This window comes from Phaseolus vulgaris, chromosome 4 (genome assembly GCF_000499845.2).
Source record: "Phaseolus vulgaris cultivar G19833 chromosome 4, P. vulgaris v2.0, whole genome shotgun sequence".
Taxonomy (NCBI): Eukaryota; Viridiplantae; Streptophyta; class Magnoliopsida; order Fabales; family Fabaceae; genus Phaseolus; species Phaseolus vulgaris.
Window position 1 is genome coordinate 2984278 of NC_023756.2, and position 12906 is coordinate 2997183.

General features: G+C 36.8%; 2 protein-coding genes across 4 annotated transcripts; both read right to left on the reverse strand.

Moving 5' to 3' along the window:
• Window positions 1–502: 502 nt before the first annotated feature.
• LOC137836876 (uncharacterized) lies at window positions 503–2921 on the reverse strand. The gene has a single exon (XM_068645651.1). It carries the CDS (start codon window positions 2690–2692, stop codon window positions 656–658), a length of 2037 nt encoding a protein of 678 aa, XP_068501752.1. The 5' UTR covers window positions 2693–2921; the 3' UTR covers window positions 503–655.
• A 525-nt stretch (window positions 2922–3446) lies between these two features.
• On the reverse strand, window positions 3447–10123 carry LOC137836878 (uncharacterized). 3 transcript variants are annotated; one of them, XM_068645654.1, is made up of 9 exons: window positions 9809–10123; window positions 9142–9339; window positions 8868–9051; window positions 8169–8269; window positions 6930–7038; window positions 6234–6451; window positions 5261–5303; window positions 4221–4480; window positions 3447–4034 (listed from the first exon to the last, which is right to left on the reverse strand). In XM_068645654.1, the coding sequence occupies exons 2-9, from the start codon at window positions 9324–9326 to the stop codon at window positions 3650–3652; spliced, it is 1485 nt and encodes a 494-aa protein (XP_068501755.1). In that variant the 5' UTR covers window positions 9327–9339; window positions 9809–10123; the 3' UTR covers window positions 3447–3649. The 3 variants fall into 3 exon arrangements, with proteins under 3 accessions (XP_068501755.1, XP_068501754.1, XP_068501753.1); XM_068645653.1 differs by having other exon boundaries at window positions 9142–9372; XM_068645652.1 differs by having other exon boundaries at window positions 9142–9432.
• Window positions 10124–12906: the final 2783 nt, after the last annotated feature.

Genomic DNA, 12906 nt, shown 5'->3' on the forward strand with positions numbered 1-12906 from the left:
ACCCAAAACTCTTATCACTAAAGCATCAGTAACAGTATAAAATTCTCCAGTGTATGCAAAATCAATCAACACTTGACAACTTGAAAGCATAATGAATGTTGCAATTAAGGGGTGTGATAAACTGCAGCATGGACATATTGTTTAAGGCACTGTCGCCAGATGATTGCTAACACTGGTCTAGCATGCATGAACTCACTAAGGAACGAAAAACCATAGATTATGAAATTGATGCAGTTTTACTTCAAGAAATAAATGGTTTTCTTTTTTACTAACCAGAAGGCTGGGTCTCACTGGCTCTATATCCTCCTCCTCCATTTTTTTCTGAGCTCCTATTTCTCTTACATTCTACAGATTTGATTCTAGGATGTCTAATCTACTTATGTTCTCCTAACAGCGATATCAATGATATGCTATATAGCCATGATCAACTAGTGTCATAATGCTGAAAAGGCAAAGGGAAGATAAACCCAAGAAAACAATACCGATCACAGCATGAAAAAGGTAGGAAAACGTATGGTTGAACTGGAGTAAATAGTTTAAGAATCTAAATACTTTAATCCATCAGCATACCTCTCTTGTACAGTGAATACATGTTTTTTTGTGTGTTTTCTTTAAATCATACAAACTTCTGTTCTGTTCTCCTCTAGTCATAGCATCAAAATTGCTTCCTTTTGTTCCTGAAAAGTTTGTCCCGTCTTGCATAAACATAAGAGAGAGCAAAGAAAGCGGACACAGAAACTGACACGGAACCCCAGGGAAACGGAGGATCGTTGAAGCACACAAGGGAGGCCTCTATTTCCTGCGAGGCGTGGTAGACGATGGAATGAATGGCATACAGATCATGATCAGAAGACCTCAAGTAAAACAGAGACATCTCAAAATCCAAATGCGACATAGCAGAAACAGCCTTGTTCAGCTTGTACTTGAAAAAGTTCCACCTCTGGACAAACTCCACATGCTGCTTCTGCTTGAGCAGATTCTTAGCCCCACCATGAGTGTCGATGCTCTGAAGAACATCAATGGCACTGGTTATGCTGTAATTCAGCGACGTCAACAGAACATTCCTCCTGGCAGCATCCTTCTGCACAAATGACAAACTCAACATCTCGGAAAACGGCCCGAAAGGCGTCTGCCCCATACTCCATGTATAATCCACCAAAGTCTCATTATGCTGGGGGCTCCAATTCAAATGCGTCGGAGACACCCCCCACATGCTCTGCAGAATCGACCCAACAATGGGGCGCTCAAGCTCCCTGGTCTGCGTGAACACATGCCGTCCATTGCAACTATAATCACTCACAGTCTGCGTGTTCCTCGTCCTAACCGCAATCACCATGTCCTTAAACGCCACCGACTGATGATACCGGTCGAGCAGCAACAGCGAAGTGTAATCCAAGTCAAAAACATACACAGGCACAACCCTACCAAAATCCTCCTCCGGCACGCCAGCCAGCTTCCTCAACTCATCACCAGAATCAGACAAAATCTGGTGCAACCGTTTCGAATCCAAATACTCACTCACAATCAAAGTGTAATTATCAAACAAAAACCTAGAGGTATACGAATTAATCGACCTCGCAATAGCAAACGAGCAAATCGAACACTCCGAAAACTTAATTTCATAATTCTTAAAACTCAAACTCTGATCTCCCAACAGCAATCCATTATTGTTATCAGTGTCAAACCTAAAGCTCTTCTCGATTAACTTCCAATCGAGGCCGGAGATACCCTTGCCATCCGAATCGCTGTGGATGTGGATGAACTGGACGGTGAGGGAATTCTCGAATGTGACAGGTATCCTGAGGGAGGGAGCGAGGAACACGTGGTAGGCGCTCCAGACGAGGGAGGCGAGGTCGGAGGCGAAGGCCTTGTTGGATTTGGGACGGCCGTGGAGGGCGGCGAGGGGGTGAAACTCGCCGCGCGGGATGACGCCGTCGCCGGATATTGCCGGGCCGTAGTCGACCGGACCGGCGCGGAGGTCGATCCAGAAGTAGCGATCTCCGGAGGTGAAGAAGGTGCCGGAGCACTTGGTGACGGCGGCGGAGGATTCTCCGGGGGAGTAGGTGTAGGCGTAGGGTTTGGGATCGGAGAAGGGAGGGAGGTTGAGGAGGTAGAGGTGGACGTGGTTAGGGTTAGGGTTTTGTTTGCGGAAGTGGTCTTGGATGATGGTGTCGATGGAGGAGTGGGGGATGGTGAGGAGAGGGGAGCGCAGAGAGGAAGGGGTGGAGCGAATGCTGGAGGTTAGGGTTTCGGTGAGGAGAGAGGAGAGGGAGGAGAGGGATCGGGAGGGGGTGATGTGGAGGTGGAGGGTGTGGGAGAGGGAAAGGGAGTGGGAGAGGGGGTGGGAGTCGAAGGGGGTGATGACTTGGAAGGCGGTGGGGGCGGCGGCGGAGAGGAAGTCGGAGAGGAGGGAGTGGGAGTCGGGGGGGAAGTCGCCGAGGAGGTGGAGGGAGAGGGAGATGGGGAGGGAGAGGGAGAGGAGGGAGGAGGGGGAGATGTCAGAGAGGAGGGAGAGAGGGCCTTTAATGGAGGAAGGCAGGGAGACGAAGGAGTCGTGCGAAGCCTGAGGGTCGCTGCGGGATTGCTGGCTCAGGAACGAGTCTAGACCGATTATCGGTGCGGCGGAGGACGCGGTTGTCAGAACCAGGATCAGGGCCAACGGCCAGAGGCCGACGGCGGAAGAGGGCCACATGGTACGGTGGAGGACAGCTGAGTGAGAAGTGTGGACTCTCAGGACTCCATTTGGGGAGGGACTGGAAAAAATGACCGAAGGTAATGTTCAGAAGGAGAGAGACAGAGAATTTACTATTAATTGAATTTCTTATTAGTTTTTTTTGTTTTAGAAAATACATTTTTTTTAAATAATTAGACTAGTGTGTTTTTTTAATTCTTTTAAATATGTATAAAAAAATACGTTTTAGTGTGATGGGAAGAGGGGATTGCACTGAGAGTAACTTAACTTGTCAGGTTTTTTGGACTGTTGAAAATACTAGTTCATATTAATCATTTTAAAAAATCTAATTGAACCATTTTGGTAAAGTGCTCTCATTTAATCACATTTTTTTTTGTACATTTAATCCCTGGTGTGAATTCAGCAACTACACTGAACCCTCTTATGGTGTTATTTACTGGTTTGGCCAATTTGACTTTCCTTCAAAAGGGTTGAATTTCTCTATTTCTATTATCCTGAACCACCACCAAAGACATTTAGTGTACTCACAACTCAAATTTAATAATGAAAAACACAAATAATTCCAAATAATATTTATTTATGCCATTATCCATAGCTTTTTCACAGTTGAAATGGATAACCAAGTTTTACCCATAATTTTCTACTTTTAAAGAGGATTTGTTTGACTTGAAAACACATTTGATTGGGTTGAAAAATTGGTAACCATAAACAAAACTGGTATCCTTTGAAAATTTTCACGTCGAGTCTAAAAGAGTTTGAAATAGCAATATCCATAAAAAGAAGTTGGTCACATACAAACTAGCAAATGCGATGATACAATTTCAGAGTTCAATCTTAAGACGTACTGAAGAAAAATATAACACTGTATTATATTAGATCATCCGAAAGCGAAACCCCAACTTCACATGACCAAACTGAAAATTTTTATCTATACAATTTTGGGAGCCACCAAGATAATTAATCATCATCAGATATAGAGTTCCAAAATTTTGATGACGATTCGTTTTCTAGTTTTGCAACAGGATTTGTAGCATTGTTGAAGTCCCTGAAGCACACAACAGCACATTCTTCAAAAGAGGTAGCAGTAGTAATTCTACACCCATCTACGGCCATGGCATCACAGCCAGATTCAGCACCATCATTTGAAGAGCAAAGCAAGGAATTTGTTTGTACACCCGTGTCCACATCCCATACATTCACGAAAGCATTTTTAGGCCCCCCAGTAACTATTTTGTATGAATCCATGTACAATAAAGTTACTTGTCCACAATGTCCGTCCAACTCAGCTATAGGTTCTGGTTTTAATGATTGTTGATTTCTCCTGATGTCCCAGAGCATTGCCCTGCAGCATTGAAGTTGTGGTCAGTGCCGTGCATTGAAAAATACTACCTACCAACTAAAAGATAACATGATGTTTCACCATGATCTTGACAGAGTAAAAACAACTAAATAGACAAGAGTGATTCACTAATTTAGATGATTGCAACAACAGCGAAGTTTCTTCTCTCAAAATAGTAATTGATCATACCTGCCATCACCACCTGTGCATATTAAATATTTTGAAGGAACGGCATCAAATGAACACAACTTGGGTTGATGGACAGCTGCTGTGACAACTTTCTGCATTGTCCTTAAATCAACTATAGTGACAGAGGAACCAGACGCCACATATAATAGTGATTCATGGCATTTCATGTTTACAGGTGTACCAGGAACAGAAGTCATGCCCACACAACAGGAGGCACGTACAGCGGATGATGTAGCAGTACCAGTATCCCAAACCCTCACCTATTAAGATTTAAAAGCTCCAATATTGTTAAAGAATAGCCAAATTTCAAAAAAAAGCATTAAGATTTTATTTTGATTCATTAAACAATATTTACCACTACCACTGAACCATATAACGTCATCTAGTTTAGAAACTGTAAACTTCAAAAAGAAATCTAAAAACATAGATTATAGGTTTAAAACCTAATCTTAGTTACTATAACAATGTGCCACTTTTCTCTAACTGCTACGGTAAACTACAAAAAAGTCACCTATTGTACACCAGATTGAAACTCAAATTGTCAAGAGGCATTATATTTTAGCAAATCCTTATCAACAACAGAAAAAGAAGCACAAGGCAATGAATTTGATATACTAGCAATCAAATAGCATTTAAATAAAAGTCTCCACTGTTTTGTCTTTTCAGTTCTTTTTTTCCTTTCATAAGCCAGTATCCTGCATACTAGACAGAAAAAATGTTCAACTAGTTCAAACAGTAGGTACTTATCACACCTAAGGAAGAAAACACACAAGATCTTGGTTAGTTTGATAGCTTCTAATATTAAGGAAACTAGTTTAGGTTATGTATTTCAGGTAAGCTTTTTTTTCATTTAGTTTTTACAGCAGATACCGTTGCATCCATACATGTTGACTATTACCATACTGATTTTTGATAAATATATGACACTATGTATGTTAAGTTTATCCTTTAGGAAACCAAGGTAATTAACAAAGAGTAAATCAAATCCATTAACAAGTATATTAACATGACAACATAAAAGACAGGAATAGAAGAATTACCTTAGAATCTCTTGAGATGGTCGCCAAGAGTGAAGTTTTGTGCCTAAAAAATGAGGGCATGAAGAATCTATATTATAGCTGAAGATGACTAATCTCAAGAAATTAGTAATGGTGAATACAAACATCTGAGATTTCAACACTTCAGTTGAACTAAATGCACAAATTATCTCACGAACCTTTTCCCCAACTTAAGCATAGCAGTATTAGTTGGTAAACTATAAATAATAATAAAAACTAACCACTAAAAACATGTTTGATGTTACCAAATTATTTTCTCTCCAGTGCTTAAGTGATACTAATAAACAACTACAAAATCTGTTAATAAAAGATAAAGAAGTGATAAAAATAAGAATTTATCACAACATCATCCAACACGTAAATTCCCAGTACCCTCAGTAGTTTAGGATCCTAGAACAATTAATCAGCTAATTGTGCTACCATTTACAACAAAAAAAAACCTTTATTAAAAAGTGGAACTTAAAATGTATGTCCATGTCATGAAGATCGACAAATTTTATGTTGGCCATTGACAACTGTGTTACAGTTAAATTCTAAAGCTGGTTTTAACAAACATGAAGTTAAGTCAGTTGAATTGCATCACTACAAGTTAATCAGGCAGAACATACAGATGAAAATTATAAGAATCCTCAGTATTCAACTTAAACCAACCATGCATCTCTAAATTAAAGTATATTTTACAAGGTGGGACATAAACAAAACAGAAAGTAAATGCAAATGAATTTCTATACAATAACCCTCCCTTCGATGTAAGAATTATAATACATTGAACATGACATATATCAAATACATAAAAACTTTCTAAGAAAATAAAAATAAAATGCATAAAAATTAGACATGACATCTTACTAGAATACTGTGATTAATTTACCAACATTCAACCCCCATAGTTCACTACCCTAACACAAACAAGGAAAGAAAATCATAGTGAACACCAAAATATATCAACTCGTACCCAGCAATGGACATTATATTTACAGGTTTTTCATGCCCATAAAGTGTAGCCTTCAAAGCATGCTGTCCTCGTCTGCCACTAGAGCTAAGAGACCATAGTCGAACGGTACCATCTTCTCCTCCACTCGCTAATACTCTGCTGCTACCCTCACCCAATAATTTATTTGACAGAGACAAGACAGGACCATTGTGGCCTTTAAAGCACCTCAGGCTTGAACCCTACAACAAGGAAAATATGAGAAACACTATCAGCGTAAAAATAGACATGACAAAGAATAAGACTAACTTGCCTTGACCGTGTCAAGGTTCATCTTGCTAAAGTGCATCCAAGAGAAATTCCACAAAAGAAAATATTTCTAGGAGCAAGCATAAGTCTTCAAATTGTGGTACTTTGTTTATTGGTAGAACCCAGAATATACTAGAAATAGAACACAAGGGACAGAAAATTGAATTGTAACATAAAACAACTTCAAGTATTTGTTTATATTTATTTTACCTTTGATCCCACAGATACACATAAAGATGGATATACATACTTATCACAGATATCATTATTCAACTTCTTTATCAAGTATAATATTCCCATCCTTTCATTCTCCTTTCCTACTGGAAACACCTCAAGCATGTGGAATAACAGGAATAAGAACGTTGACATACATTTGGGGACCTATAAAATGTTTCCTAAACTATGTGATACCTTCCACCACAGGCGAATGGAGTGATCGCAGCTGGAGGTAACTAAAACACTTTGCTCTTCTAGTGTTTTGCCTCGAAATTGCGAAGTCACTTCATTAAGGGGAAACAACCTGCAGTTTGATCATTTTAATTCAGCTTAAGCCAATTCACTCCAAATTCCATGGAACTTTCGTTTCTAGGAGGGAAAAATAACTGACTCAAAAAATCAAAATAACAGATAATAATTCTAGGAATATCGTTACTAAACAACAAACCATTCAAATGATTTTATGAAGCAAGTAAAGTTAATTTACTAACAACTACAGTCATATCTCACTAGGTGAGATCAAAGGAATACTATTCACTGTGAGATCCCTCTTACTAATTTCCTCAAATGCCCTTTTTGGTCTCCTTCTACCCATTTTACAAGGCTAAAAAACCTACGATCTACTCTCTTTACAGGTGATTTCAGTTCCCTTATTTGTACATGTACAAATCACCTCAACTGATTTTGTCATGTTTTCCTCAATCTATGTCATCTATTATAAGCTGAAGAGCATAATGTGATTCATGCAGTCGACCTCACCATGTGGGACTTTGGCCTACCATAAATGTCAACTCCCTATCAATCTTCCACAATATTTCCCTTCACACTCAATCATATATCTTTTCTAAAACTAAAAAAAAGTTTATTTTTTTGCCTTTGGTACCTATCCATCATCCCCATTAGAAAATAAAAAAACTTTTGGTGTAGACTTTCCAGGAATAAAACCAAATTGGTTCTTAAAAGTCCTAGCCTCTCTTAATCTTGGCTCCTAAAATAAGGTAATTCACCAATAGTTAGAAAGATGAGAAAAAGAGTCGACCAATTGATAAGTGTCAAAAATACATGTTCATATCATTGAACTTAGGCACTTAAATCTTGAAAAGTTGAATATCTTTTTTGTAAAAAGAACTCCTATCATTGTTGGATACTGGAAATACTTGAAGTCAGAGAAGTTACTTCAAATTTATGAGTTTTTGTTTTACATGTGTGCAACAAGAGAAATCCAAGTCAGCTAATCTGCTGAGCAAAAAAGGGCTAGATTTGTGTATAATCATGCAGAATGTAATTTCTATGTAACTTTTAGGTAAGGAATCAATAAGTGAGAAGGCAATTTACAAGGAAATAGACCTGCTGCCATGATCGAAATTAATTTAAACATGTAACAAAACTAATAAAAACTAAAAACGAAAAAGCAACAAAGGTTACCTAATTTACCTCATACAAGTGATTCTTGCTTTATGATCACTTAAGGTGTTGAAAAAACCTGATGATCCTTTCAGATAGGCATCCAAATCTATCATTTTCACAAGTGAACCCTGCTCACCACACCCGACAAATCAGCAGAGAGCAAAATTCTGAAGATCGGAAAATACTCAATTCTTGAACTAAAACTACACAAGTTTCATTCACTCAGAAATACCTAAGAACACTTTGAGGTAATATTTCACCACATTAAGGAATCAATTTGGTATAAAAAATTAATTCAGTACTCTAGGTAGTTTGATCTTTGGATAGACAAAACCACTAAACTTCACTTACGTTTAGAATATAAAACATTCAAACATAAATCACTTTACTTCAAAACCAATCTCTGGACATCAAATTTAATTACTCATTTGGTCGGCATACCTACACAACCTTCCTGTTTTAATCCTTAAACCTAGAAACTACTCATTTTAGTCTCTACACGTACACCTTTTTAACTGGTTTAAAGGTTAGAACTTAAGGCTTAGGGTGATATAATATATTTCATTGCATTAGAAAATCCTTATGGTTGTATTAGTGCCGATAATTTTGGACGACATAAAACTAAAACGAATTAAACTATACCTTGACCCCAAATATAAGAACCAAATGAGTAATTAAAGCCTGGAATCAATTACATTCAAAGTCAATTTTGACACACAAACTAACCTGTGAGAAGAAAATACTTTTTTCGAGGAGGAGCAAGTGGTTGCAAGGCTTAGCCTGTTGACTAATATCGAGATGGAAGGGATCGAGAAACTTGAATTGTCGCAAGGCAGCGTATCTGGCCAGATACACCTCCCTCGCTCCGTTTCCACTCGAATGGAAAGGAAATTGCTGATGCCACTGCTCACTGCGACATTCCGTTTCAATTCAGTAATTCAATAACAGAAAGCGAACTGGAAGAAGAAACGAAGCGAAGTGAAAGAGAAGGTGTCGTGACCTGAAGAAGCGTTGCCAAATGGAATCGGAATAGGCGAGGCGTTTGAGACCGGAGGATGCCATCGCCAAATTGCAAACGTCGCGGGGGCTCAGGTAGGTGGCGCAGTGAACCATGGAGTCCTCGTCCAAATCGGTTATCGTCGTTTCCGGCGGCGCCGCCGCCGGCGACCGCGATGGCTCCGCCATTGAATCCTAGAACCTGAAAGTTGGGATAGGATCGGAGAAAGCGAAACTGAAGTAGAAAATGGTCACGCGAATAACATTGGCACCACGTAGTTATCATTTCAGTTTGCTAGGACAAGAAAAAATTCAAAAAAAATTAACTAAATTAATTAAGATACAGGGTTTTATTTTATTTACATTTTTTTTATTACTACTAAATAATTTATTCCAAATTTATTTTAAGAAACAGCAAACTATTTACAATTTTTATATTTTTTAATTCAAATTTAATTATAGACTTTTATAAAACGTAATATTTTATTTTAAGGATCAATTGCTTATAAAAGTATATTAAAAAAAAACGTTTCTGAAACCATGGTGAATGAAACGGTGTGCGTGTGGGGGAGATACATTGAAAGCGGAAGCAACAAAACGCAGAATAATGAAAGAAAGAAGTAACGGCCATGCACGTTTAAAACATGAAGGAATAGCTCTAGGGTTTTTACCCTAGGTGTTTTCAGCCGTGCCGTTCTCCTCCTCCTTCTTTCTCCGGCGATGATGAATCTCAGGAGGTGCTTTGCAGATGAACGTTAAAGCTCCTTGAGCTTGATGCTTCCATGGATGAGAAATGGCATGAGCGTGAGTGAAGGAGTGAGTGAAGGCGTGAGTGTATTTATATGGAGGGAGATTTAGGGTTTGTTACGCTGTGGCAATGGTAGCAGGGGACACGGAGAGTGCATGTGGAGACAGGTGCAGCATAGCATGAGTTGCAGAGCTTCTGTTTCTGACTTTCCTGTTTGTGTTGTGCGTGATGAAGAGTTGGAGAGTGAAGGAGAAAAACAAAACGTTAAATAGGATGGGTGAGAGTGGGGTGCGTGGAAAAAACAATTTGTGTGAGGGGTGCCCAAGTAAATTAGACTTTTACTGTAATAAAACAGTAATGTTTGCTATGTCCACTAACATTGTTATGGGCCTGTATTACTTTCTTCCTGCACTTCCAACAAATTTCTCTTTACATCCCATCAATTTTTGGAAACAACTGTTTTACTCCCTTTCAAAAATTACTTCTAAATTAATTTTTTTTATTAATGATTCCGGAACATACATTCCGAAATTAATAAAATATATATTTTTAAAAACATTTTCTGAAACAATAGAATTTTTTAAATAAACTTTTCAGATACTATATACGTTTTGGAATGTATTTTCTAGAGAATCTTCTGGAAAGAGCTTTCCGACATGATGACAAATTACATTGTTTTTTTTATATCAGCAAACAAATTACATTAAGTATTTTGATCATTTTACCTAATTGATAGATTACACGAAAAAAATTGATGGAATTCAAGAAGAAACACCCAACATTATGCTTCAGGCAGTTTTTTTTCCTGTATCCCTACATTTTTCTTCCTGCACCCCCACAATGTTATGTAAAGAGCAAACTATCTCTATTATTTTTTAAAAATCCTAAAATGCACTTGAACTGTATTTATTTTTTTGCATTCTGGATTATGAAATCTGGAAAAATTTTGGATTGACACTTCTGGTAAAATTTCGGATCCACTAATCCGTAATTCAAAATATACATTCCAGATTTAGAAATCCATAATTAAAAAATAACATTCCAGATCTACCAATCCGTAACAGAATTAAGCTTTTAGATTGGAAATCAATAATTTATGCAAAATTTGTTTTCAAAATACCCCTCTCATCCAAAAAAAAAATGATTCAATTTCGGATTGATGAATCTGTAGTACACTCCCAAATTGCAATTTTCGATAACCACGGTACCCTTTTTCAAATAAAATATCAAGGTCAGTTTCAAAATTTTAAAAATTGTGGGGGTGCAAAAAGAAAAACGTAAGGATGCAGAAAGAAGAAACCTTTGCTTGATATTAATATTGAAAGCCCATACAATTCGACTTTTCTTATGGGCCTAAAGTCTTGTGTTTGTTCTCTTTCTTTATTCTTATGTGTGGCTTCTTCTTCCTACACTCTTTACGTTTTTTTAATAACGATGTTGAGGTTAAAGACACTTTTAACACATTCATTCTTTAATTTTTTTTATGTCTTTTAAAAATAAAATTGTAACGGAATTAAAAAACAAACAATACTTCAAATGTAATTATTAACCTTAAATATCGTCTCAACGAGATTGAAAAAACAATTTTCTATCTTAACCACTAAAATAATTTATGTCGATATTTTATATGACCAATTTGATAAAATATTTTATGTACAAGATCTTGTTTATGCTAGTAACATAAATATAAAGATTCTATTAATTTTTGATACATTGAAATTATAAGAAAATTCATATTCTTTTTAAATACTAAAAGAGATTTGGAAAGTATAACCTAAACATAAAGTCTCTATATATGATAAAAAAAACTCGTTCTTATAATTAAAAACTAGTTTGAGAAGTATAATACGACATGTAGATATAGTCCAACAACCAAATCATGAACAGCATCGAATCTTTGAAATAGAATAGTGAAGAGTGGTAGGAAACATGGTGGATGTCTCCTTAAAACAGGCAAAAACATTTATCCAAGAGCTTAGGGATATCATATACTAATACAAGCCAACCATTGTGTTCCACATGTTAGGGCTATAAAACTAGGTTTGGTTTTCTCTTTGCAAAGGGTTGAATTTCTATGTTAGGGTTTGATTGGAGTTGAATCCAAGATTAGCAAAAACAAGACAATAATAATATGAGAATGCATGATTCACGATCCTTCAAAGGGCTTTGAAAGAAGAGTTTTGGTGTTTTTTAAGTGCTTAAACAGAGCATCTTCGTAATTTGCTGTCAAAGGGACCATGTATAGATGTGTGTGCTATGAGTAAACAATTTTTTATTTTTACTTTTTTTTATAAGTAAGAAACAATAATTAAATATGAATCACTTATTTCAGATACAAGTTCAAAGCATTTCATAGTACATTTAATTGTTATGATGTTCTTCTCATTATTCTTACAGTAAAATATATTATCATCCGCAAACTGTAGCATATTAATCTCAATCTAATCCTTTTTCACTTTAATCCGATCATAAAGTCTTTTTTAATGGTTTTTTTTTATAACTTTTGTCAATCCTTGTGTTACTATAAGAAATAAGAATGGTACTAAATGATGAGAATAATACACACGGAAGCAACACACATAATCACGAATCAACTGTAGAAAATAAACAACACAAGATTTAACGTGTTTCTCATTATTCTTATAGTAAAATATATTATCATCCGCAAACTGTAGCATATTAATCTCAATCTAATCCTTTTTCACTTTAATCCAATCATAGAGTTCTTTTTGTTGGATTTTTTTCATAACTTTTGTCAATCCTTGTGTTACTATAAGAAATAAGAATGGTGCTAAATGATGAGAATAACACATGCGTAAGCAACACACATAATCACGAATCAACTGTAGAAAATAAACAACACAGGATTTAACGTGATTCGGTCATCAACTGCAACCTACGTCCACACGGACAACTATTAAGTTTTCATTTCTGTCTTGTTATACACAAATTACAAGTACAATGATCTCTTTAGATAGAGATTATAAAAGAGACACAATGATTAAGCACACTCATTAAACA

Excerpts from the sequence above, each read along its gene's own strand:
- LOC137836876 (XM_068645651.1), bottom strand. The coding sequence starts at position 2,692 with ATGTGGCCCTCTTCCGCCGTCGGCCTCTGGCCGTTGGCCCTGATCCTG.
- LOC137836878 (XM_068645654.1), bottom strand. The coding sequence starts at position 9,326 with ATGGCGGAGCCATCGCGGTCGCCGGCGGCGGCGCCGCCGGAAACGACG. Across the intron at positions 6,452-6,929 it reads CCATTCGCCTGTGGTGGAAG|GGTTCAAGCCTGAGGTGCTT; the intron begins GTATCACATAGT and ends TCCTTGTTGTAG. Across the intron at positions 5,304-6,233 it reads AATATAATGTCCATTGCTGG|GCACAAAACTTCACTCTTGG; the intron begins GTACGAGTTGAT and ends CTCATTTTTTAG.